This window comes from Phalacrocorax aristotelis, chromosome 8 (genome assembly GCF_949628215.1).
Source record: "Phalacrocorax aristotelis chromosome 8, bGulAri2.1, whole genome shotgun sequence".
Classification (NCBI taxonomy): Eukaryota; Metazoa; Chordata; class Aves; order Suliformes; family Phalacrocoracidae; genus Phalacrocorax; species Phalacrocorax aristotelis.
Genome location: NC_134283.1, coordinates 46,013,724 through 46,040,869, shown reverse-complemented (window position 1 = coordinate 46,040,869; position 27,146 = coordinate 46,013,724). Strand labels below are relative to the sequence as shown.

General features: G+C 41.3%; 1 protein-coding gene across 4 annotated transcripts; it reads right to left on the bottom strand.

Moving 5' to 3' along the window:
* Positions 1–1,459: 1,459 nt before the first annotated feature.
* On the bottom strand, positions 1,460–27,146 carry RBM27 (RNA binding motif protein 27). Of its 4 annotated transcripts, none has more exons than XM_075103028.1 (21): positions 26,954–27,146; positions 24,145–24,263; positions 23,172–23,296; positions 20,698–20,804; positions 19,946–20,139; positions 18,882–19,139; positions 18,094–18,327; positions 16,742–16,876; positions 14,507–14,656; positions 12,450–12,597; positions 12,006–12,159; positions 10,536–10,799; positions 10,289–10,417; positions 9,325–9,447; positions 8,737–8,811; positions 8,463–8,627; positions 7,848–7,952; positions 7,550–7,741; positions 5,589–5,675; positions 5,036–5,146; positions 1,460–4,422 (listed from the first exon to the last, which is right to left on the bottom strand). In XM_075103028.1, exons 1-21 carry the CDS (start codon positions 27,010–27,012, stop codon positions 4,336–4,338), a joined length of 3,021 nt encoding a protein of 1,006 aa, XP_074959129.1. In that variant the 5' UTR covers positions 27,013–27,146; the 3' UTR covers positions 1,460–4,335. The 4 variants fall into 4 exon arrangements, with proteins under 4 accessions (XP_074959129.1, XP_074959130.1, XP_074959132.1 ...); XM_075103029.1 differs by having other exon boundaries at positions 20,698–20,789; XM_075103031.1 differs by lacking the exon at positions 14,507–14,656 and having other exon boundaries at positions 20,698–20,789.

Here is a 27,146-nt window from a genome sequence, read left to right as displayed (position 1 = left end):
AGGCTTTCAGCAAGATTCCGACCTGCCGCTGCAGGAAGAGCTGTCACACCCGCCCCGCAGCACTTCCCTAACAGGGCAACGTTTAGGTGGTATCTGAAACAGCTAGGGGAAAAATAAACCCAACGCCAGAGAGAAAAATGCTAGCCCCCTTTCAAGTTCTTTTTTATCCCCTTTTGCCATTAATTTTGATCACGTAGGAAGAAACAAGTGTTTTCAACTGAACGCCAGACCTCTCCCACTCAACGTCAGGACTCCGCCTGCCTAAAGGACTTCACGGCACCGCGCAGAACGAGGGATATGTGCTGGTTACCGACAGGAAAGCTGACCGCGGAAAGACGTGAAAGTTCAATTACCGGCAACGAGAAAATGTCCAAAAGCCACAGGTTTGTCATGAAGAGGCTCTTCACCAACACAGAAAAGCCAGTCCGTGTTTTAAAGCATTTACACTGCAGGCCCCCAAAGGGGTGTGAGGGAGACGGCGATGCAAATAGTTATTAAATACACTATTATATATATAGAAAATATATATTATATATTCCCTCCTGTCCTCCCCCTATTTCGCGAAAGAAGATAGGAAAAAGGGAAAATTCCTATGCTTGTAAAATCTCTAGTTTGTTTAAAAAACAAACAAAAATCACAGCACACTAATGTGACGGGTAGGGAAAGGGAATGCAGGAGAGAAGGCTTTGAAGAAACTTGGATCACAAATATTTACATCCGTGAGAGGAACACAGGAAAGCGCAGGGAATAAGGGAAATTAGTGAAAGCAGCAAAGACCAGGAATGAAGTTAATCACAGAATAAAGTACTTTCCAGACCAAATCGCATCGGGTCTTTTCGCACGCCGCTTTCAGCGACCCCGCAGCGCTGCGGGAGGCCGCGGACCCACCCTGCTCTGTGAAACGTTCTTCCTTTTCTGTTAAACTGTGATCCTGCCCCAAAGCGGGAAATAGCCTCTACTGGAAGCCCTCTCCCCCCTCGCACACCCCCCTGCTGAGCTGCCTCAGTGCTCTGACACCGTGACGATTAATACACTGGAAAATTTCTTCCCCTCACTATTAAGTAAAACCGACTTGCACACGCACCACACAAATATCCCCATCACACGTATACTCCCCCCAAATAAGTGATAACACTCTTTTTGTGATAGTTGTAATTTTTTTTTTTGAATGGTTCTGCTGCCCGATTTATTTAAGTTAGAATTTTCTTTGTCTTTTCTAAATCTTGAACCATTCCATAGCATATCTTTATTGCAAAAAAGTCAACATGCATCTTAGAAATTCAGATTGTAATCAATAAAACAAACATTACATATATGAATTTAAATGTATAAACAGTTAGAAATTCAACAATATCTCCTATTGTACTATTACACAAGTTCACAATTTGTAAAAACTATAGTACAGATTTACTATACACCAAGAGTAACTTTATTCCTTTTCACATGATTTTGTTAAAAAAAAAAAAAGTTTTGTTTTCACACTAAGCAGGCAACTGCTTTCAGATTTATTTTTTCAACTCTCGAGTTTGTTTTGCTCTTTTTGCTATGGTTAATTCAACAAGAGGGAGACAATTCTTCGTCACAGTTACCTTCTCATCCCTTGCGATGTTCATACCCTAAGTTCAGACTGGACACATCGCCTCTAAGTCCCCTGGCTGGCGCACACAAGTTACCCTGTTGATTATAAATTTTGCCTAATTCCACAACGAAGTGCTGCCACAAAACTAAAGCTGTCCTGTCACGTTACCTATTAAAACAAACGGACAAACCCAACCCCCCCCCGAAGAGTTTAATATCGCTTGGACACCCTACAGCCCAGGGGGATCCGTAAGCCCGGGCAAAATGAAGGTCACTTCCAAGCAGCTTTCCTCCTCCTCAAACGCCGCAAGTCAGATACCGCTACACTGCCCATCGCTTAAATTCCCAGTAATGTAATAGCATGCTTCCACTGCGCACGCCAAGTTCAGAGGCACAACTCACTTTTGTGCCGCGGCGTTTGGAAATCACGTTTGGGGTGTCACTTGAGGATTTATGTAAGCCTGCCAACGCGTGCTGTAAAGGGGAGGGGAAAAAAGAAATCCTATGAAGCGCTCTCAAAAAAAAAATAAATCATTAAATAAAGCTACCGCACTCGCTTCCCTCCTGTCTCGCCCGCCTGGAACAGCCAGCACGTCTGGGCAAGGGCACTGAGCACAGTGTGCCCGTCGGGTGTCACCTCAGAGCTAAAACCATATGAAAAGGAATCCCATTCTACGTGTGTCAAAGGCTACTGCAATTTTTCTTACAGCTTCATTCATTCACTGTAATTTTCATTTTCCAAATACAAAAATACAACAATTCTTATTGAAATCTATACGCTGGTAGTTTTAGTACACAAAAAAAGCAAAATATTTACAAAATTATACAGTTTAAGAAAAAACTCTGTACAAAAAAATATATAAATCCTTTTGTTCCCTCTATCATTTTTTTTTTTTGACTGTCAGGACTCAAATATATTTGTTGCAATGGATTTTTCAAAATATACACTGACCGAGCCACAGACATTAAAAAAACCCATTAGAGATGATGGAGAAAAGCAAGACATTCTTCTAAGTACGCAGGATTGGTTTCCCCTTGTTTCTTCGTGTCTGTAATTTAGCCTCAGTATTAGCAGGAAAAGTCCTAATTGCACGGAGAGGTGAGTTTCAGGGTGAAGAGACAGAATATGGAAAGACACATTCCCTTCGACTGACAAGGAAACAGAAAATTAAACCGGTTTGACTTTCGATACGCGGCCACGGCCAGAGGCTAACGAAGCCGGGGCACTGCCCACCCAGAGGTGAGCTCCGCTACGTGCCACCAGCCAAGTTCAGAGCCGCTGTAATTTAAAGGCTCCGACGTATGTTTTTCTTCAGTCGGGAACTTGCTGGGAAATACACCGGTAAACCGATTACCCAGAAGAGGAGAGCATTCTTGCACCGACATTCTGTTTATTTTGTACAGAAACGTACATAAAACGTACTGAAAAGCGTACGGTACAAACGGACAGAGTCAAGGGAAACGCTTACTAGGGAACACGTCCGCCAGCCGCACGAGCCGTGCAACAGTTAGGGTACACGGCTCAGGTTTCTGGACTTGTTACCCTCGTTTCTGTCATAGTACGCACCATTTCTGGGGTGGGGGGAGAGGGAGAGAGTGTGTGCGTGTGTGTGTGTTTTAAAATGGTACAATAAGGCAATGGAGAATGTAACGGTGTTCATCTTAGATGGGTCTGAACAGAACCATACTTGGAGATAAATCAATAACCTTCCGAAGCCAGCTCTGAACACTCCTCTGACGATTTACCACTTAAAGCACTGGTTTAACACCAGTCTTTGAGCAGGACACCGCCATTCTGTTGGCTAAGGAGCACTTTGCTCTGAACGCTTCACGGACCTGCCTTGAACATAAAGAGCTGGTAGCAGGGAGAGGAGGAAGAGTTTCTACCGGCCGGTAGGCGCTGCCAGTTGTTTTTCTTTTTGACGAAGTATGAAACTCGTTACCCTCATGCTCACACATACTGACGTGCAGGAAACAAACAGCCTGACTTAAACTTGACCCTTATACTGAAGCTACAGAAGAAAATCAACAGTGAGTGAAAGTTCACTCAGATACGTGTCATTGCTGACGTCTTCTGTGAAGCAGAATTTGAAGAAACAAACTGAACTGGACAATATTAGAACAATACCCTGTGAATTTGCTTCTTCCATCTCCTCTCACAAAAAGCAGTACAACATAGAAACTGTGTGGCTTTTCAAACATATTGAAGTAAATGATTTATGAATCTAGCCACAAATAATTCCTACAATAAGTGATTCCGTATGAAATAAAATGCTACCCTTTTTCAATTAGCAAATGAGGCAATTTTTTCTTTCATAACATTTAATGAAAGTTTGCATCTTTCCCCTAACCCCGTAATATTGCTAAATAAAACCTGGAATATTTTTTCAATTATAAACTAACAAATCAATCACATTATAAAAAACCCAAAACAAGGTAATACAGGTGACACAAAAAGAGGACAAGAAAATACTACTATTTCCCCCCCCCCCCTCTTTTTTTTTAATCCTTCTTAAATAGAAAAAAATCACCACCCTGGTGAGCTTGATAGTTATGTAAAAAGTTACTGGGCCTTTGGCTAACTTAGTATCACAGCTCTATATCCGAAATGTGTTTGTAACAAACTTTGCTCACTTTAAATCTTGTGGTTTGAAAAGAAAGTAAAGCTTTTTTTGGCTCATCAACTTCCTTAAATAAATGTTTAAAAGATGTAGCTTGAACTATATTCCTAAAATTATACGTTTCCAACATCAAGTTTCATCTTCTCCAAGAACGGGATTCATCCTCATCTTCGTCGTCATCATCATCATCTTCGTGCAAAAATAAATCTGAGGTTTCAGTCTCCTAAATGAAGAAAAAATGTACTTTTAAACAAAGAAGTTCTGTGCTGTATCCTCGGGAACAGGTCACGCCATGCAGCACCAGTGGTCCCCGATACCAGCCCATTCACGGCCTGTCTCCCTGAAACGCACACAACGACAGGCAACAAGCTCTACGGGAGGAACAGTAGCCTCCCACGTCAAGAAAGGAAGAGAAAGCCAAACTTCAAAGGAAGCAGAAATAAGCAACCACCCGCCCTCTCTGAAACAACAGTGTTCTGTTAAAAAACACGGTAAAAGCTTAACGTGTTCATAATTACAGGAAATAATATATGTAATTTATCCTACAGCGGACCACTAATACTGTGAAGTAAAAACATTAGCACCCACATACAGAGAATGTGAGGTTTATTTTCATACTTGACAAATCAACATCCCATCCAGAAAGCGTATTATTTTTCCCCCCCTTTCCCCTTTTTTAAAGGGTGGAAGATGTACCCGACCATTCAAAACTAGTTAAGTTTCTGGTTTGCAAAAACATCTTTTATGTTTTTCTATTTCCTCAGTAAATAGTACACTGTATCCTAGAAGAGCTCTTAGCTATTAGATTCCTAGAAGAGTGATTAATCTTTTCATACCTCTTCCTTAGACTCCTCTTCCTCAATTTCTGTGGACACAGAAGGTACCTTCGGTTTGTACCACGATATCTGTAGCCTTCGGTCTTTGAACCGGGATCCTTGGTTAGCAGCCTGGATTGTGTTGTAAAATGGACATATTTCAAAAAGAGGACCAAGTACAGAATTTTTAAGATCACCAGCAGTGAGCTAGGCCCAGTGATCATCATGCGGATGCATACTTGAAGATCTCAGACATACAAGCCACACCATCCACTTCAGTCAAACATCATTCTGCTAAACAATGCTCATCCACCAGCCATCTGGAAAGATTAGAGATCTGAACTGATCGCGACATCGAACCTTTACCAGCGCAAGACCTGTTACTGTTAAGGTAAACAGGAGGTATTTCCCCCTTTAGTGACACCATATACAGTAGCAACAAACACCCACGCTATCCAGCTCAAACCAGTGGGATGAAAGCCTGCTAAGTTTTAAAATACAAAGGCAGACACAGGAAGTTAAAAATTCTGATTTTTAGTACAGTGAAAAAAAATATATCCATTATTCTACTTACATTCTCAGCTTCTGAGCGAGATTTAAAAGTTAGCACAACGCTTAATGGGGAATCCTCTTCTTGAAGGTCTTCAATATCTCCAAATTTCTATGGCAGAAAAAAAAGATTAGGAACAGCAGTAATATTCTTCTCCAGAAACACAGTCGTCATGTGCTACAGCTGCAGCCTACTGAAGCACCACTGAAACCTTATTTTTTGGACGGAGAAGTGAGACAGAGCAGTCTCAGCTGCATCACCCAGCAATACTGCAGCACTTGTACCTGCATTTTTGGGAGAAAGCTCAGATTTACTGTTATTAGAATAAGTGGAGCTTAATTTTGCAGGAGGAAAGGAAATAAGCGTATTAATTTATAGCTCAGAATTGAATTCACAGAATTCACTGTTCCCCTTGTTCTTTTCTGCCTTTCTCTGTTGTACTTTAGACCTGTTAAGCAAGTCCTTTACAGCTCATTAATTTGCAAAAGAGATTTCAGTAACAGGAATCAAACTTTGCTATAGAGCTCCTGAAGACGTTCTGTAAGTATACTGCTGGGAGGAGGCAAAAATGTAATCCAGTGCGGCTAGATCACAAGAAGTTTGCACTTTTAAAATTTATATACTGCATAATGGTGAAAATTGGAACAAACAAAACAAACAAAAAAGGGATTTAATCATGGAGTACAAGTAGTGCAAAAGAAAACTGTAGCAAACTTCAGATTTCATGTGAATAACAGACGAAAAGTAGTTTAAAAGCCAGTAAGATAATAGCTGGAGTAACTGCAGTAGTCATCTGTAAAAAATTTGTTTTAGCAGCTAAGGACAACCAACCCTTTCAAAAACATGAGATCTCTCAGAAATAGAATTAAAGCAAAGATCTTTTTAAAAAAGGCACTCTGGTCCCCCCCAAGACTCTTCCCAGGGTTCATGGCACTGTTATCCTACCATAAAGCAGGTAGGGGTTTTTTTTGGTCAAACCACACAACGTTTTTCACTGAATTTACCTGATCAAAACAGTAGCAGTAGCCTCTAACCTTCTGGTAAGCAACGAGGCCGAAGCAGGGAGCAACAGTTCCCGAAGGAGCAAAGCTTACCCCACTCTATGAAGAACTGTAAAGTATTCTGTTCCCACTCAAACCAGAAACAAAGCAGCTTTCAGAATACCAGTTCTCTCGAGAACTCTACTGCGTTTCTGTGTCCAGCTCTAAAGGGTAGGATTCTACAAAATTAGGCCTCCATATCGGTCACTTGCTTTGCAAAAAGCACCCAGCAACACCAAACTGACTTGGCCAAGCTCAGATTTCACGCTGGGTCTATTCATGAAGTATTACGTGACCTCTCCAAGAAGTTTATTAACTGAGGGAAATGTAAAGTCAGTTTTCCCTTTAACATGGTAACTACGTTAACATAACCACACATCCATCAAACTTAGCTGGCAAACAGGCAAGCTCCTTGCTCTGCTGTGAGTTCATAAAAACAAATTTAACTACTATGAAATTGATGTTCTGTTTAGCAGAATGGTGCTTTGCTTCTTGAGCTAGCATGGAGCAAGATAAATGGGATGAATTGCTAATCTGAAGAACAATTTGTAAACAGAGGGAGGCTGACAGGTATTTTTCAGCCTTCTAATGTCTGTTTTGCTTTAATGCAGAGTTAATTCCGCTTTGCCCATGAAAGAATGCGTTGGGCAGCTGTAAAAGACATTACATTTACACCCTTGATAACTCTTGAAACTGTTCACTTATCCATAACCTGTTCTGTGGATCCAGGATGAAGTCTTTGATTGTTTGCACTAACAGAAACAAAGATAACTGTTTCTTTTCCAAATTCTGGAAGATACAAGTATTTACAAAGTTCTTAGCATGCCTCTCTTTGCAAGGAAGCGCACATCCAGAGTATTGGTTACCTACTTAATCTCAGATTTATAGTTCGGCCACAATTCTCCTCTTCAGGTTTTTCTCTTTTTAACGTGACCTCATACTTACAGAGAAGTGCTGTAACAATTCATCTTTTTCCTCTTCAATGAAGCCTCCAACTGTTAGTGCTTTGGGACGATGATCCACCACCATGTGATTCAACATGCCCCTTCCTCTCCCACCGCGACCCCGTCCTCGTCCCCTTCCTTGGGCTGGCACGGTCTTTCCTCGACCAACAGGCAAAATGCCTAAACGGGCAGCCTGTTTAAAGAAGGCGAATAACATGCAAAGCCATCCCCGGTTTGAAAGGATTTAAAACATTCATGTATCACAAAGACATTAAAAGCATCAATCCAGACAAACTCACCTCTACTTGCAACTGATTTAGCTTTTTTCGCAGTTCAGTGGTGTCTTCCCCAGAAGAGAGTCTCTTATGGAAGTCCAGCTCTGCATCTAAAAGTTCCTTTTGTGCCTTAGAGAAAAAGGTGCAGAAAGAGAAAGTGGAAGGGAAAAGCGGAACTGTACCGTGTGCTTTTGATGGTCTGTTCCACTTCTCCAGCAAAACATTTATGTAAACGACGTAAGACAGATCAGTATATAATATCCACACTTGCCACGACATTCAGTTTAATTCCCTCCGTGCACCTCCCCCAGCCCATTTTCTGAAGAGCCCAGAATTCTCTGCTTCAGAATTGGAACAAGCTTGAATGAGCCACAAGCAAAACTAGGTCATCGAGTTCCTTAAAACCATGACATGAATTTTGCGGTTGTCCTGTGCAGGGACAGGAATTGGACTTGATGATCCTTGTGGGTCCCTTCCAACTCGGGACATTCTGTGATAGCTTGCTTGTCCGTGGTTATCACTCTCAAATTCAAAAATACTGCTTGGAAGTGTTTTGATCTAATGCTGCTATGTTTTATACCTATTTCTAATATTATGTCCCCAAAAGAGAGGCGGGCAAGTGTCTTGTGCAATAAATACCTCTGTCTTGGACTTCAATTTTGACGGTGTAGAGGTTGTAGATGAAGTTTTTAATTCATCCTTTAGCTGAGATATTTTTCCTCCTAGTTCTTTTAAGGTCTTCATTATTTCTGCTCTCTCTTCTGGTTTCATGGCCTTATTTTTCTCCAGCTTGGATATCAACATCTATGCATCAATAAAAGAGCAGAAATATAAAATCCCAGGAAAAACAACACTGAACAGACAGGTGTCTACAAAATCAGAATGTATTTACTAGAAGACATTCCAGACTTACTTTCTGGCATTCTATTTGTTTTTCTAACATCTCCTGCTTCTTTTTCCTCATGTCTTGCTGGAGTTTCATGGCCTCCTACGTGAGAAGAAAATTCTTTCAATCAGTAAAAAGCATTCTAGCATTATATGTACTCATATACATCGTATATTCTTCTTCAAGCTATAGAAGTGAAACCTGTAATGAAAACTACTAGTTTTGAAGCATATCTGACCAGGAAGAAACCAATATAAGTTGCTAACTTCCTGTGGTGAAGCACTATACTAGATTTTTGTCCCCTTCAGACACCTCTTCAGAAAAATATCCTATGTTGTCATACCTGCAGAGATTTAAAATCAGAGAAATGCCTCAAGAAAACCCAGAAAACCCCAGCACGACCAAGTGTGTCAAGTAAGACGCCCCCAAAGGAATACTCTTTTACCTGAGATTAACCTCGATGTGCGTGTGCAAGATAGTCTGACAACAATGACAAAAACTACACTAGAGTAGAAAGCTATACAGCAATATTTGAAGTTTAAGTTGCCTACCAAACCTCTCTTTATAAAGCACTTGATTGCTATACTGTCAGTCAGCCAATGACTAGTAAAGTACCTGTTTTTTTTTAAGGGCTTCTTGCACATCGTGAGGTTTAGACCCTGCACCAGGCTTAATACATGTCTTTAAGTTTGAAGAACTGTAAACCATTTTTGAGTGGCTTGTAGAAGTAGGAAATGTCTGAAATTGTAAAAACACACACACACAAAAATATATTAGCTTAAAAAGAATATGATATACCATCAGTGAATTTTAGAGGAACGTATTCTGTGAAACATGAACACAGACTTCCAGGTTCGTGCAATGAGACTAAGGCAATTAAAACACATGCACAAAGGCCTTGGTCTGACAGTCAACTTGCTTGGAAGCAATCACCTTAAATGCCTGCAAAAGGATTTCTGCAAAAGACACTTTCTTCATCTGCAATTCCCTCTGTATCCTAGGAAGACCACTGAAGCTGATCTTCTGCATCTACATTATATTCAGCTTCGCAGTCATAGTCTAACATCATACTTTGTGATCAAAAGAGGCAGCAAGAGTCACCTGCATACTTCCTTTCTGAAAAGGACTCCTCTGTGCCAAGAACACATGCTGCACTACGATATCATTGTGAATTAAACTGTAACAGCTTGGACTCTATGCAGAAGTCTTCTATAAGCTTCTAGCACTACCGTTAAAGCACAGCACAAAAAAAAAAAAATCACTGGGAAAGCAATTAGATTTGCCAACAAAAAGCTGACATCACATCTAGGCTGTCAAACTTGTTTACTATGAAGCACTGCCAAAATACTTTATGCTACTTAAAACACCGATTCTTTGTTTCTGAAGTAATTGTCCCTATTTTATATAAACAGCTAATGAAACTAGGAAGAAGTAATTGACCATGGTTGCATGAAACATTAGCGAAAAGAAACAGGACCAACTGGGAAGAATTTGCGAGTTCTGTTTGCCAGTTCCTTCTGAGTTTAGAGGACAAAGCTTTAACTGAAAATATGAAGACGGTCATCCTTCACGAACACACCTGAGAATCCTCTACCACAGCCCCAGGCTGGCTTAAGTCAGGCTGGTTTCCACCTGCTGCTCCAAGGCGACGTTTCACTGGGACTTTATTAAGGACATAGGCACCAGATGCCAGTGGTTTATTCATCACCTGTGTATCAACAGATATTAAACAATGAAAGATTATATACTCCGTGTTTTTGAAGTAGCTCACTTAGGAATGCCGATAAACTTCTCCGCTCAATCACTAGTTTACGATAGCACAATACCTTTGACAGATTGCTATGCATCGTTACAGCTGGAGCCGTGGTCAGGGCTTGCTGCTGAAGGTGAAGCTGGTGATGAAGAGACTGCGTGGGTGTCTGCTGCTGTTGTTGCTGCAGCAATGGGGGCTGCTGCTCGCTTTCTCTGTGCCACAGTACCCTTATAAACCGATTGTTCAGAACTGCCTCTGTGCTGGAAATCGCCTTCCGAGCCTCGTCGTTAGTTAAGTACTGAATTAGAGCAGCTTCAGGATCATTCTGGAAAGCAACCTAAATCAAAAGCTCATTAGAATGCGTTATTTCTCAAAACGAAAACATCACAACCAATACAAAACAATCTACGAATAATCTGCAATAACGAGTGGGATGGACATCCAATATTAACAGCTCAAAATACAGGTAAAACATTTGATGTAATTAAAGCCAAGTACCTTTTGGCAAATATTACATGCACTTGCAGCGAGGCCTATACATCGTAAGACAAAATAAAATGAAATAATAAAAAACCCAAACAAAAAAGGAAAATCTTCTCCTCCAAAATGCTCTGAATATATGATGCTATGTGAACTGCCACAGGGTATGACTGAAGAGACCTTAGTGCTGACTTGGAAGCTCTTTAGTCTAACCTCCTGAATGAAAACTGCTGTCCGAGGATGTACAATGCAAAGGTTCACCACATTCTCAAAGACGCATTATCTAACAGTCTTGAATAAGACGCTTTTTCTCTAAAAATTAATCACAGGAATAAAAATATATCTTGGACTTTCTAGTATAATGGTTGAGATAGCATGTTTTAAATGCATCATTTCATTACTGAGGTGCAGAAAGCACCACAGTACCTTTTGGGCTAAGACATAAAATTATCAACTCAAGAAATACGGAGGCTTCCCAGGTATGTCTTTTATTTAGATCTCTAACAAAGGACTTAAGAGCAACTGTTTTGTCTAGAAAAATAAATGGAAAATAAATGCTATTTTAACCCTGTAACTACCCATGTTTTGCTCAAATAGTGCTTTCCCCTTCTTACAGTGCAAGGAACACGACTGAACTGGAGCCAGTTCTAGAATGCAAACTGGTAATAAACTGGTGCATATAAAGACTCTCCTGCAGCATCTTTGTCAAAATCCTGACTACAAAATACTGTAGCATTCTCATACAAGAGAGAAATTGTTAGAAGATCTCTTCCAAAATTATACACAAGTTGCTCAAAAACCTGAGCTGGTTTAGATACTGTTAAACCTGCGAGCCTTTCAGATTTAAGAAGACCTCATGGAGGCAGAAGCCAACGCACGTCTACAGAATGAAGATGATAATACAGAGTAGACCAAGAAAGGGGTTATTTGAATTTGATTATCTACTCTCCCACTGAGCTTCCCTTAAGACTTCAAGGAATGTAGTTCAGGTGCAATATTCAAGAAGGCTTCATGGGAAATAAAATACCCACGTACAGGCATAAACCTGAACTTTGCTTTTTACCTGAATGTTTACAATAGTTCCAAATTTGCTGAAGTGTTCGTTGAGCTGGGTAATATTGTTCAATTCTGGTGGAATTTTTCGAACTTCTAATTTTGTATTAGTATACTGATTCTTTTTCAAAAATCCTGGCTTGTTCTGGTTGTTATTTGCTTGCCTAGAGAAAACGAGAACAAGACAGTAATTTAGATAGGCATACGTATACTTACGTAAGGCAGCAAACATTAACGCACACTTAACTTTTATTCTTCTCACAAAAAGTATACACTCTAGACATTGACAAAAAAGAGCTCCTCCCACCACCAATTATTTAGTCTCCACATGAGGAGGGGACAGATTTTCTGACCCAACCAGCTCAAATTACAGGGACTAGTGAATAGCGACATTGACAGCACTGACAGCAATAAAGTACATTCCAGCCAGCCAAGTGCAGTTGTTAATTCTTACTTTCCCAGCCACGGTTTCTTTAATGGTGGACATTCGATGCTACTTGGAGACCTTTTCCTGCTGTCTGGTTCAAGGACAACTCTAGTCACATTGCTGCTATTATTTGTAATGGGAATGGGAGGTTCGGTCTGGATGATAATATTGGCAGCTGGAGGAAAGAAAAAAGGCCCATGTTATTCACTGTACATCAACAGAGATATCGGAAAAGCTTTCACTTAAATAGCAAAATAGGATCGAGTTCAAAAACATAAAAATTCAGAAGACTTTATCAAGTTGGTCAGTTGTTTATGAAGTTCCTTCAGAGATCACTTGCTAGCCTAACTAAACAACCGGAGGAAAACAAACATTTAGTCCAGCCGGCAGGGAAGCAATTTTGACCTTTAAGATCAGTATTAGCTTGAAGAAACAAAGCTAAATACTCCATCTTTCAGGTGCTGAAAATTCAGATTCTGGAGGAAAAGGAAAAAGAGAAAAACCAAACGGGGGGGGGGGGGAGGGGAAGAAGAGGAGGAGAAGAACCAAGGCTAGGTTCCCAACTTCAGGTTGGAGTTCTGCCACATGGCATGCGCTGCATGGACAACCAACCTTCCCTGTATTAACCCGTGACAGTGAAAAAGCAACCAATAACCCGTTCTTCCCACTGCTAGCCCCTTGTCATCCCTCCATCCAGTTTTTAGAAACAAACTGTTACTTGAGCACAACTATGGCATGAAATTATACTCTCGGAGACATTGAAGTTTGAAGCAACTTGTACAAACACAAAGCTAAAGCACTAGATCACAGTTTGCCAAGTATTTATTTACAACCTTTTTAAGATTATGCTATTGCTGTTCGTCTCCTGTGTATGCCAAATATTCAACTCCTAAAAAGAAGTCTGAGTTATAAGTCAATTTTCTGTGGCTTTTATATATGCCAGAGCTCTGCTGATTACACTGGTGAGAACAAAGACCGGGCATTTTCGGGCATAGCTTTTATCTTGATTTGGTGGATGATTTTAGAGTAAACCTTTCACAGACCTGACAAAGACAGTAAAACAAGTGGTCTGAAGCAGCATGGCTGAACACTCACCCATGCCTTAGAACTGGAATAGGCTCTTAGAGAGAATCTGAGGACCAGCAAAAGCCCCAACCCTGCCTTTATGATGTTCATTATGATGAAAAACAGCAACAGCAATTTCTGCAATAATATTTATCCATATTCTTTATAGGATGAGTCACTGGAAGGCAATGTTGGGAAAAAATATCTTTCTTGTGTACTGAATAAGAAACACTGAAGTGTAACAGTAAACACTGAAATATAACATCTTTTCTTTTAAGGATCGGGGTGGGGAAAGCAGGAGGGAAAAGAAAGTTACGCTAACAGAACAAAAATTTCTTTAAAGAGCCTTGACTTGTTCTCTCCCCTAAAAGATATCTTGTACTTGTCACCACTAAGAGACTACATCCACCTCCATCCAGTTAAGGATTCAGAATTACTTAAATGCAGACTGGGATTTCCACAGGCTAGAATTTGAATGCTACCGGTGATGTTCATTTTAGAGAGAACATCTCGCTGACAGAGTCAGACCATCAAAGCACACAAACATGCCACGATAGTTCCCCTCTTCACTATCACCACATCAGCCGAGGCAACGATCACAGATGATCACCTCTGTGCCCCAGATCCTAAACACACCCTTGGCAAATCAAAAGCAGTCTTCAGACTATACTGCTTAAAGCCGTCTTTCTGCACCATTTTTCTTTCTAGAAGCACCCAGCACCCAAAAAGTGCCTTCACAGGCTGAAGAGGAACAACAACCCAACCAACCAACAAAAAGAAAACAAAACCAAAAAACCTTGTAACATTTCCAAGCTAGTGGTTATTTTTCATCAAAAAGACTGCTTTGACTTTAATATGGTGACATTAGCATTTTAAAAAAAGGTAGGGATGTCTGAAAATTGCTCTGAAATACTAGATCGGTGAGGAAAAACTACCACTTTCAGCTTGAAAAGGGGGAAAATAAGTATTGACGGTCTTGGACAAAAATAGCAACAGCAATGACTAGAAACCCTTCCTACCTCTTGGATTTGTATCCATCTCCCCAGATGTTAGGCCAATTAGATTTGGACGCTGCGTTTGTGCTCTTGTAAAGAACTGTCGATACTGAGATCTACCAGCACTGGTAATACTAGGAGCTTCAGGGTTATAGCCATCTGGCTCATATGTATCTATAAAAAAAGGAGAGAAATGAAAGAATTTTTCATATGAGTTTAAGACTCAGGGTTAATCTTCCCTTAAGGAAATGCATGGATGTCCAAGAATCAGAAGTTGTTTTGGATGAAGAGAAGAGAGAAAAGAGGTCGTACAGCCAACGTGTAGCCATTTAAAACCCTCAACTGAACTTTATGCCCAAGTCTATTTGGGCATATTCTCTTTTGATTTTTAATCTGATTGTTCCTGTTTGTCAAAAGCACGTAGGTCACAATAACGGAGTATTGCTCATGAGCTGCCTGAAAAAGGAACAAGGTGCCTGTATGACAAACTTCACAACATCTGGCAGTGTTTCAAGGGGAGCAACAAAAGATTTAGTTTGAGCATTTATTCTGTAGGACCGAAGATGCAAAGAGATTTTCAGGCTTTGCTGCCCAACAGCCTAATTTCCTTCAGAAAAGAATTTTTGGGGAAGAATGTTCTTAAATGATTCCAATGAAAGAAAGTTGAGAAATCAGGTAATTTGACCAATACTTACCTATTAAATTCTCTTCATTTATGTAAGAGACAGAGTGGCTGCCTGTTGCTGGAGCTAGCTCCAGTAAGATACTAATGATTATTTTAATTAAAAGGGGTAACCATGAGAACACAAGATGACAGAATTGCCTCATGTGGTCATATACCCAGCCCAAGGTCCAAATCAAAGATGACGTATTTTCCCAACCATGGAAAGGAAAAGCTATACAAGAACTAGAATGAATAAAGTCTGTGAAAAGCCTCCACAGAAACACAGTACATCCTAGAATAGAATGCCTATACAAGGGGACCTGACAGACCTGAAGCACTCTAAATTCCAGCTCCTTATTCCACAGCAACAATGAAGACTCCACAATTTAAAACAGATGCCCCAGAGTTTCAATACTGATGCTTTACAGTTCAGTTTCAGACTCTGCCAAGAACTTTCCTTGACCTTGCATGAGCTGAACCACAAGTTCCTCCTCCATGATAGAGTGCAAGAGGGCAACCAGCAGCTGTTACTGTAACAGTCCAAGAACAGGACATGAGAACCTCCACAGATGTTCTGGAGAACAGAATCATGTAGTGCAACTGAAGTCAGTAACGCCCTGCGAGCTAAGGTGGAGAGAGTCACCCACTGGAAGAAGTTCTGAAGCTGGAAGAATCAGATGGTAGCATCTAAATACCCGACAGCCGTTGGAGAGAATTGAACAGATTATCTAACACGATATTTGAGTGACTGAAGTTCTGAAAAGCATGGAAGTCAAAGGAAATTACATGGATCATGAACTAGAGACCTTCTTTGAATAAAAATCACAATGTTTATGTAAAAAATACCCCCAGATGGGAATATTATGAAATGCTGAGATTTAATTATCTTATATTCTGCTCATGTAAAACATGGAAATGCTATTATTCCTTTCATTATCAAAGAAATAGAAGCTTTGTTGGATTTAAATTGAGCAATCTAGGACTCTCCAGGGATGTTGCTATTTCCCCTCATAAAAACACACTTTTTAAAAATCTGAGCTCTGTTAAGGAAGATGGACATGTCCATTGAAGCCATCCATTTTTTAAAGTTAGAAAGCTAAACCTAAGTCAATTCTGGGAAAAAAAGATAGAAAGAAAGTACAAATGTATATGAAGACTGTAGACGCATTGTGATACACAGCTGGGGGCGGGAAGTCTCTCCTCTGTAGTAGCCAAAACTGGATAGGAATAAAGACTAAGTCAAACAGTAATAACAGGGTTGCAGATCCATCTTTTGCCTACTAACGTCCTACTAAACAGCCTGAAGATGAAGGGATCCCTCTCTCATGCAACGATCTTATTGCTTTGAGCACACGAGACCCAAACGAAGCTCCCCACAATGACCTTTCCTCAGGCAGTGACAGAACACTGCTGGTATTTCACACAGTAACAGCAGATGAGGGACTGACCACAGGGAAAGCCATCAGACTTCTTTTTAGATTTGTATGAACTGGAGGAAGACAGAGGCAATAATTTCTAATCACACATCAACAGAGGAACTTTAAAACTTATATCTCAAGCAGATTTTAAAAAAAAAAAAAAAGGTATTTGCTTACGTTCTGACACTGTATACAGTAGGTTCTGGGGTAAAGGAGGAGGTAGCCTTGCTCCTACGGGTGCAAGACTGGGCACTGCACTTGTCCCAGGCTGGTCACGATTATTTATCAAACTTGACTGTGTCAAAGGTGGTCCTACAATGACACCACAGAATAGATCACTATGACTTATAACTCCACAGGTTAAAATATGCAAACAATTCAATGCAATTTGTTTATGCCTTGCTTTGAGCAAGATCAAGATTGTAAATATTTACAATCCCACTACATTAAAAGTAAATTGAGAAGCCTGGTTCAGGTCAGTTACTGATTCCAACACCTTTTCTCTTTCCCAGAAAGGACAAAGCTTTAAGAAGGAAGCAAAAAACCAAAACCAAACCAAACAAAAAAGTGCCTTTTCTTCCCCAGAGATTTCTTATTGTTAAAGCTGGCATTAACTAAAGCAGCTCCTCCCTCAGCTCTGCCACGGAGAATCAAGGCTTGCTCAGAGCAAGAGATATCAGCAACGTTTAGATTACAGTTCTAAAACAGGAACTTCAGGGCAAAAGGCATTCACAGACAAGGAATTATCTAGCTATTTTTGCTTTGTTTGCACCACATACGATACATACATTCCTACTTACTATACGGCCAAAAAAGGACAATGAGTTACACTACACGACCTATCAAGAGACGACTACAATCAAAGAGTACTGGTGGTTCACTCAATAGCAAGCCAATTCCACTCACTAAAAGGCTCAAAATTTAGGGTTAATCCTATATAAAATTATTTCTCATCTCATAGCTGATGCTATTTGATACAACTATCACAGCATGTATTGTGTTACTGGAATAGAGAGTACTGACACAGTAACCACCTATCTAAGATTCTGTTTCTTCATAGAATTTACATTATAAGATGCACTAAGATAACAAAAAAGGTGAAACATCTCAGAGATCACCATTGAGCTAAAATAGATCTTAGATGTATCAATTATTTTGCATTTTAGTAGCAGATAATATAGCAAAACTACAGAAATCTATTACAACTTTTAGGAGATTGAATCTCAACATTTTTTCATTAGAAAAAAAAAAGCTAGCGACCCAATTGTCTGCAGTCAATCCAAACACCATAAGTGTTACGAGATAATCTGAAGGATACCCCCCTCCCCTGCCCGATTCATCTCACTCTACCTGGAGTGCTAGGAACATCATATCTTACAAGCTGATTTTTCAGAATTAACTTTGGCAATATTTTGAATAGCACATGGCTAGCAAAGAAACTTGAACTCGTTACTTCGAACACAGGGAGGTTCCAGAAAGAGCCATCATTTTAACTTGGTGATGAAGAACAGAACAATGTTCTGACTTACTTGGTACGGGAAGCACGACAGGAGGTGGTGCCTGTGGATGAGCTTGTGGAACTGGCAGCCTCATATTACGAGCTGGACCTGGCAAAGGGGGCAGAAGCATACCAGGAGGAGGAGGAAGTCCCGGAGGTGGTGGAGGAAAAGGGATCATACTTGGCAAGGAAACTTCATCTACTACTAAAGGATCATTTCCATGATCAAACTGGCAAAGATCACCAAGTACACAAAATCCTCGCTCTGCAAAACAGGACATTGAATAATCTTTTTAGAAAAAAAATGAGTTGTCAGTGATTTGCAGCATCTCAGTTTTTGCTGGAGTTTCGTACTAAAGAAAACATGCAATCACTGATCCAACATTATATTATCACATGAGGTTTCAAAATAATTCAAATGAGAATAATCTTCCATAAAAGCATACAAACCTACATGCATCCATCATAAAAGCTGTGGGGGGGGAGGGAAGTCAGAAGTACCACCTGTTTCATATTAACACACATACTGCAATCTTTATCAGAACTGCCAGTGGTTGAAGTATTTGCCAAGCATATTCAGAATTGTGAACAAACTCCATATGTTCTCATCCAGAAACTGTCAGATTACAAGTAAACTGACTCCAGTAAAACTAGTTATTTCCCCAGTAACATATAGTCATATACGCATCTTTTACATACAAGGTATACTCCACACGCTACTGCATTTTGACTTGCTGCTTACATTTAGTGAATACCTAAAAAAAAAGTCACAGAATAATTGAAACAGGGTATGAAACTGAAAACTAGGTAACAGTTTACCATCGTAATCTCGACATCTTCTTTTAGGAGGAGGGTTTCTGCCAAATGAACTGGGATTGCTGTGATTGTTGTAGTAATTTGACCAGCTCTCTGTTGTGTTTTCAAGATGGTGCGCAGGTGCAACTACAGTAACAGCACTGGGAATAGATTGTGCAGAAGAATACTGTTCAGTAGATTTATTGGGAGACACGGAAACTGGATTATACGAGCCTTCAACATCATTTCTTTCACTCTTGAATTTCGATCTCTCTCGGTGCTCTGTTTAAAAAAAAGTTAGGTAAAGTTTTCATGCTTTGTTCTGTATATCAGAGCTTTGAGCAAAAGATAGTACACAACAGTGTAAACATTCCCTTAAATATTCAATGTTCTGCATATTAAATTGTTCTTGAAGGAGCTTAGTCATACCAAGGGGGTAAGAAGTAAATATAACGCAAACCGGGTTTTATCTTCAGAAATCTGAATGTTTTCTTTGCAAAATGCACATTCATTCCTCTAGTCCTTATTCTATTCTGGATTACACCTTTCTCTTTTAAAGTAGGAAGAGGGGAGGGAAAGCCTGAAACCATTAGCCCACACCCCACCCTTCACTAACACGGTCTCAAGATGCGTTGAAATCTGTTGTAATCTCTGCCTCCTATTATTCCATTAGACCTGAATTAGACCTAAAGGAACAACGGATCACATGGTAACCACCTGCAATTACAAAGAAACCTTCTCTAAAAAGTCCACAGTAACAAAGAGAGAGAGAGAGTAACACCATTTTGCAAAACGACACATCTTTGTGCCTTGTGTGTGTCAACACACACAGCACAAAAACATCCGCTACCAATATCCACTGGTATACACCTGTGGATAAATTAAAAGGTTAGCAAAGAGGAAAACAAGCCCCTTAATTGTTCTACGCTGAAGAACAGCATCTTAATTGTTTCAGGAACACAAAGCTCTCAAAATTTGCTCCAGCTACTCAAGGACACCTACTGCCTGCCGGACCATCCAGCATGTAGGAGGCACCGCACATCACTGCCCATTAGATGTTCTCCTAAAGCAGCACTGCGGGTACTCACCAACGCTTCTGTTGGTGTCACGGTCTTTGCTTCTACCCCTACTGCGGCTACGACTTCGACTTAGCCCTCTGCTTTTACTCCGACTTTTACTCCTGCCACGTCGCCAGCCAGACTTCTCTCTGTACAAGTCACTCCTGTCGTAGTATCTGTCATAGTCCCTCCATTTTCCATCATCTCTCTTCTTCTCTCTGGTTCTAGAGAAGACACACGCAGAACATGCTTATGAAGAGAGAAACCAAGTTAAAAAACAAGCTTACAACAAGTTACTGTTCATCCTTCCCACCCAATTTAGACGGCAAAACATTCGAGTCAGAATTTCCCAGATTGCATAGAAGAGTGCAGAATCTCAAAGTTGAATCACTAATTCATAGAAACCAGCAAGGGGAGGAAAATTGGGAAGGTGAAAAAATTAGGTGACCAAAACAGAATGCTTTTTAAAAGTGATGTTGAACAACCCCCCCCAAACCCTGAAGGTCCCTCCAAACGCTTTTCATTTATATAACAAGGGAAATAATGGAAATGATGTCATTCCTAGATACTACCATTTGAAAAACACTAATTTTTTTGAAAGAGATCAACTTCCAGTGGAGGGTTCTCATGCACTTGATCATCATACAGACAATACACTGCAGACAGAAAAAATTAGAAATCACTATTTTTATGAAAAATCACTTCCTAAGAGGTAAAAATCCACAGTTAAAGACTGCCAGCAAATACAGAAGACTATATTTATATTTTGGCTGAAAACTAACCTTTGTTCACTGGAATCTGCACGGCTTCTCTGGGGACTGGAATACTTCTTTTTCCTGCTATCCCGCTCTTCTTCAACTGACTCTTGAAAATTCTGTTTAAGAGACAACTACCAATCATGGGTGAGTATCACTTTTTTTGTTAAATGAAAGTAAGACCAAGATTTAATTCAAGTTCCAGTTAGCATCCTGTATAAAAACAATATTTAAGTACTACTTGCACAGAATACTTAAGCACTACAAGTAATCAAGTGCTACACGTTGTTGGGCTTTTCGTTTCAAATCTTTCAGGTTTTTCTGCAGAGCAGATGCCCCAGAATAAAACTACTTTGGTATTTTGTTTTTCAAACGGGATTCATGAAAGACAAGTTCTCTATCCGCTCTCTATCTCATTAGTTAAACAATCTACAATATGAGGTATTTTCTGAACCTCGGAACTGGAACACAACCAAGGAGAGTTCCTTCTCCAAGTAGATATGTCACTAGTTTACACTTTGAAATAAATGCTTTAAAGCAAAGAACTGTCCACATGGCTGAACTAGTCACGTTTCTTGCTGGCCTCAACAACATCAGTTTTAGAAGTCTGTCAGCTATACCACTGCTGCAAATCGCTCTGAACCCATTTTGTACTTTTGCTGCCATTTTACACTGCTTAGAAATTACTGTAAATTTGGGTGCCATGTTTGGAAATCTTTTAAAGATAATTGCATCTAATTAAAACAAAACAAAACAAAAGGGAAGGCTTCCTTCATCCTTGTTTAGGATTGTCTGGGGAACGTTGGTAGAAATATTCAAGACTTGGCTTGACAGGGCTCTGGATAGCCTAACCTAAGGCCCTGCTTTCAACCCAAGTTGTATCACATGATATCTGGGGTCCCTCCCAACCTAGACTTAGCACGATCCTACACTTGTTTTGTGTTCTCCATTTGCAGGAATCACGTAATACACTGAGCTATATGACGAAGCATCAAGTCCTTACTGATGTTGAAATAACCAATTAATGTCCTGATCCAGTACAGCTGTCCCATAAAGCTGTCCTAGGTATCTTCTTTTGCCTTATCCATGGCCCCCAGATCCCCGAAACCTCCCCCTTTCCCCCAAGAGCACTGGTTAAGTCAACTGAAGCAGTTCTAAAACACTTCTTATAAATTACGACAGTACTTTGAGAACTGATTGGAAAACTATTAAAGTGAAAGTCTTCTATAGTTGCAAATTATGACCTTCCATCAAAGCTACTTCCACAAATTGTCGTAATTCTGTGTCTCATCTTCAGATAAAAAAGGGCATCAGAAAAGAAGGGAAAAACACCCTAAAGACCAACTTTAATTGAAGAATCATGTTCTGTCAAATAAGGACCTGCATTCTACAATATAATAGAATATAGCTCTGTTTCAGTTGACTGACAGATTTTAATCTGCAATTATTTGTCACCTTCATTACCACCAGCCAGTTTTAACTCTGAAGGCAGAGCAAATAACTCCAGCAAGGTCCTTCCTTCATGCTATTTTAGGCTTACCATCAAAAGCACAAGTCTGAATACTCATTTAGAGTACTTGCCAGGAAAAAAAATGCTCCCCACAGTTCACTTATAAAGTGAGCAAGAGTTTTTGCTCTTAACACTGTGTAACATAAGCACCCCTGGAGTGAAGGGAAGGGACTAGAATTTCATATGTACTCTCTGACTTTATTTGCATCTTTCCTATAATAATTAAAACATATTCAGCCTAAAGTATCTTTGCAAATTGTGATCAGAGTATACGGAAATAAAGAATATTTACTTCTACAGCAATTTTTGCCCCCAACTCCCTCTCAAAGCTGGTACATTAGGATGCTACAAACAGAGATATCTCTTCCCTTGGGAAATCACCAGCTTGGAAGAAAAAACCATCTATCTTAGACAAGTAATAGCAGAGGTTTTTACAATAAACAAAGATATTTAGACAACTATGGAAATATTACTTCACTTTTCTCAAAAACTTGATTGTTTCCAATTGTGTCAATAAAACTTAAAAACGAGAAAAGAAAACTGTTGGCAAATGAACGCTGCCTCACTTTTAAAAGTAACTACCCTCAGTACAGAGGCCACCATATGTCACTGGTTTTAAGTGTCACAGAGAACATTTAAAATAATTTCTATTCCTCACAGAATATACGAAGTTGGAAAAGGAGATGTTTTGGAATGTTTTCGTTTCTTCCCCCTCTCTTAAACCCTTCCAAATCACTATCAGCTTGTATTGCCAGGGATGTCTGAATAGGGTTTCTGAATGCTATTAATCTAGCTCAAAGGTGGACTCGACGAAGGGATTTTAAAATGTTCATGTCTGAACAGTCACCTTCTGTTTTTTCTTCAGACGCACAGAGATCGTAAAGATCATTGGCCACAGTAAAGTGGATTTGTCTTCCACATTTTGCCTCACAAATGTACAGGATGGCTAATTTGAAAATTAGAGGCAGGTAGACAAAAAAAATAATGTTACCTCTTCCTTGACTTCTTCTTTTTCCTGACCTGCAGGCTTCGCTTCTACTTTCGTGGGTTCAAGAGAAGGAAGGTAACTCTTTGTGTACAGACTTTCAAAGAGTTTATCTACAAAACCTGAAGTTTCTGAGGACAGAGAACACAAGAAAGTATTATTACATATTGATTTAAGGGCACTGTTAGATTTCAGGGACTTTTCTAGTAAGAGAGGTCATCCAGGTGGCCTGCTCACAGAAACATCATCCTTTTAGATGAGTGAACGCTAGTTCCATTCAAGGAGCTGGAATTACATTTGTGGAACTTGAGGTTGTTTATTTAGACAAAGAAATTAATCAGGTGTATCAAAGACAGAAACAGAGACTTTTCCTTCAATCATGTTTACAACTTTGAAATATTCTAAGGGGCAAGTGGGACTGAAACTTATGATCAAGGAATAAGACCACAGTTACCCCATTAGCTATAATTAGCAGCCTCTTTACAGCAATTTTTACAAGAGTAAATAATTCACAGAAGACTAATCATCAGTTTAACATCAGGTCAGAAAAAACACACAATAACTTCCCCAGTGAGTGTCAGAATTTCAAGTGTTTAAAACCTTGAATTTGAACCAGATTGCTATGAGAAGCTGCTCACCAGAAGCATGGAAGATTAATATGGACCAGGTTTTCAACAGTTATCAAACACCTCTCAGAGAAACTTCTGGCAGTATGACCGATACTTTAAAATGAAAGTGCTACCTTTCATTCCAGAGGATTTCCTCCCACCCACCATGAACAAGACCAAGGTACACAACCTCACCTTAGCTTCTTTTTTTTTTTTAATCACAAGATGTTTATTCTTTCGCACTCTGTAAGAAATACTCAATTCATGGATAACAAGAAGCATTTTGAAGGCAACGATGGTGCACCATCCTCCCTCCTCTCCCCAATGAAATGAAAACCATTGAACAGATAAAGTAGCGGAGAGCACAGTACCTTTTTGCAGAAAGACATCCAGCTGATCAGCACAGAAAGCTTTCAGCTCTTTCTCTGGTTTGTCTTTCTTGACTAACGCCACAACATAGTTGGCTAAGGCTGAGGGGTCTGCGTCACATCTATTGAAAGAAAGAACCATTCTTGATTCTGCTGAAGCATGCCAAAACCCCCATGTGGGACAACTGCTGTTACAGAAGAGCCACCAAAGAAAATCCAGCAATGCAGGCTGGGTGCTCTTCTGACATCTAGCACCAACACAGCTGCACTGGGACAATTGAGCCAGCGAAGGGTTTTTTTTCAATTACAGGACAGTATTTTAGTTGCCCTGTGACCACACCCCCCACCCTACCGCACCTGACAATGTTCCCGCTCTTTTGCTCCTTCATGAGCTTTACTTAGTAAAAACTACCTTTCTTCTTTTTTACAGAAAGATCAAATTCCAGGGCAACTGAGCAGATGCCATTGCTTCTTAACTTTCTCCAAGCACAGCAACCACCACCAAGTATGACTCCGCAAGAATAGCAAAGCACGTACCACGAAAGTCACTGCATGATTATTGTAAAGTATTAAAGTGGTTTTAAAGTATTAAAATATTATTGCCATGAAAAGCAGTTCAGAAGGATATATCGCAAAAGCTCATTTCAAATATGCACACAGACACATTCTGTACAGCTTAAGTTACTGTTCCTAACATACCGGGGCTTTCCTTCCCCAAGGACTATTTCCATGCCTACAAATTTTACAATAACCCTTTAACACTGGTGAAATGTCTAAAGGGGTGCAGTTATTAATACAGATTCACCACCCGCACTACCTAAGCGCTCATCTAGCTTCACGAAGGCCAAAGACAATCGACTTTGCACAGCAGTACTCCGCCACTAATCTTTAAAGTGGATATTGCTTTAGATTCCATTATTCAGCTACTAGAAAAACACTCAAAGTATGAACTAGATTAACAGTATTAAATGATTAAGTAAGTGCTCCTCATTTTACTTCTCTAAAAAGATGCAGATGGAAGACATCAGATGGTAGGTAGGAACCTAAAACTGTTTGACTATCTAAAGGTTGTTTTTTTGGGTTTTGGTTTTTTTTTTTTTTAAGATTAACATTTAGAGAGGCAACCGTGTATTTTCTAAGAACATTAATTATGGAACTAGAGGAAAATAGTATAAAGTATACGGACTTCATCATCTCAAGTAAAAAAAAAATCCAGAAAACAAACAAAAAGCAAAGAGCCACGCAGATAACTGGTTAGAGAAAAGGAAAATTGTCAAGAAGCTCTACTCCAAATTAGTTTGACTGCTGTTTCCAAATTCTGAGGAAAGCCATCTGTAGTGGAGCAATTAACAAAGAAACCACAAATTTACAGGTTTTACAGTTCTTACACACGCACACTAACAAGAAGGAATAAACTACATGGAGTACATTCCGTGCTAGTGCCCACGTACACCTGACAACAAACCCTCAATTTAAAATGAAGGAGATGATCCATCACTTTCTAACCATTCCCTTCCCTTTCTCCATGTATCAGCTTCTCTTCGGCATTATGTTGCACCACATTATGGGAGCACGCCCGAGGAGTGTCCCCTTCTCCAGGTTAGCCACTTTGTGTCTTCACTCCCGAACCCTCAACTGCCAGGACCACCAGAAATTCTATGCTTCACCGCCATGAACCCTCGTCTCCAACTCAGGCCCCTAGAGTGCAGCTCAGATACCAAAGGAACACTGACAGCAAGACAGAAGGTTGACTGGAAGTGGCTGGGAAGGCATAGGAGCAAGAGTTGGCTCCAGTCTAGGCAGACATTCAGAAGGATTTGACCAAGTACCAGAGATCCACTGTCTTAAAAGGGAAAAAAAGTAATGGAGAATTCTCAAAGGCTTGCTACTTAGTGACTACAACAGAGCAGTTCCGAGGCCTATTTAAAATATGAAAAGTAGAAAAATATCTGTAGAAACATCACACCGTAAACATATGTCCTGCAACTTCAAATCGGTCTTGCTAGCTCGTCGCCGACAAGTTAGACTCTTTTAGAAGACGTTTGCAGGAATGAAACCCCGCAGAACCCCCCGCTGTACCCTCACACGCATTCAGTCGGCGTGAGGGGCTCTCAGAAACGGGACCCCTCGAAACGCTCCTCTCCCACCACGGTCCACACAGACCGCAGAGCCCTGCCCTCGGCCGCCACTTCACCGAGTCCCTACAGCACGCACGGGGCCGTTCCAGCCGCTCTCGTTAATCGCCGCGCAGCTTCGCTTCAGGGGCTGCGCTACCGGCCGGCCGTACGCCGGCGGATCGGCGGCCTGACGGCACCGAGCCGCCCGCCGCCCCCGAGCCGCCCGCCGCCCCGGGCCCAGCCAGCCGGCTCTGCGGGGGCTTCGCGCCCAGGCCAAGGCCGACACGCGGGTTTTGGGACAAAAGGCCGCGCTCAGCGCAACCGGCCCTTGGTAAATCTCAACCCTCGGCCCAAGCCCGGGGTCTCCCCTATGCGCAGCGTGCGCCCAAAAGCACCGGCCACCCGGCGGGCCCTGTCAGCCCCCGCGGCCTCAGGACGCGGGGCTGCCCCGGGCCCGGGAGGGAAGGAAGGCGGGCGGGGACGGGCCCCGCCGCCGCACCGCCTCCCGGCCCCGCAGGCAACTCCTCCGTGGGGACCCGTAGGGAGCGCCGCCGACCCCGGCCCCGCGTCCTCCCTCAGCGCGACGGGAGGCGCCCGCCCCCCTGCCCGGCCCGGCCCCCCCGGCGGGGCCCGGCCCCCGCCCCGCCACACCGCCCGCCGCCGGCCGAGCCGGCCCTGCCCCCGCCCGCACTCACATCGGCTCCAGCAGCTTGGCCAGCCAAGACTTGAGAGCGTCCACGTTCTCTATGATCATGGTGGCGCGCTGCTCCGCCCGGCTCCGCTCTACACTACCGCCGCCGCCGCCGCCATCGCCCGCCGCGCCGCGCTCCCCGCCGCGGCCGCCCGCCCCGGCCCCGTCCCCCCGCCGAGGCCTAGTACAGGAACTAC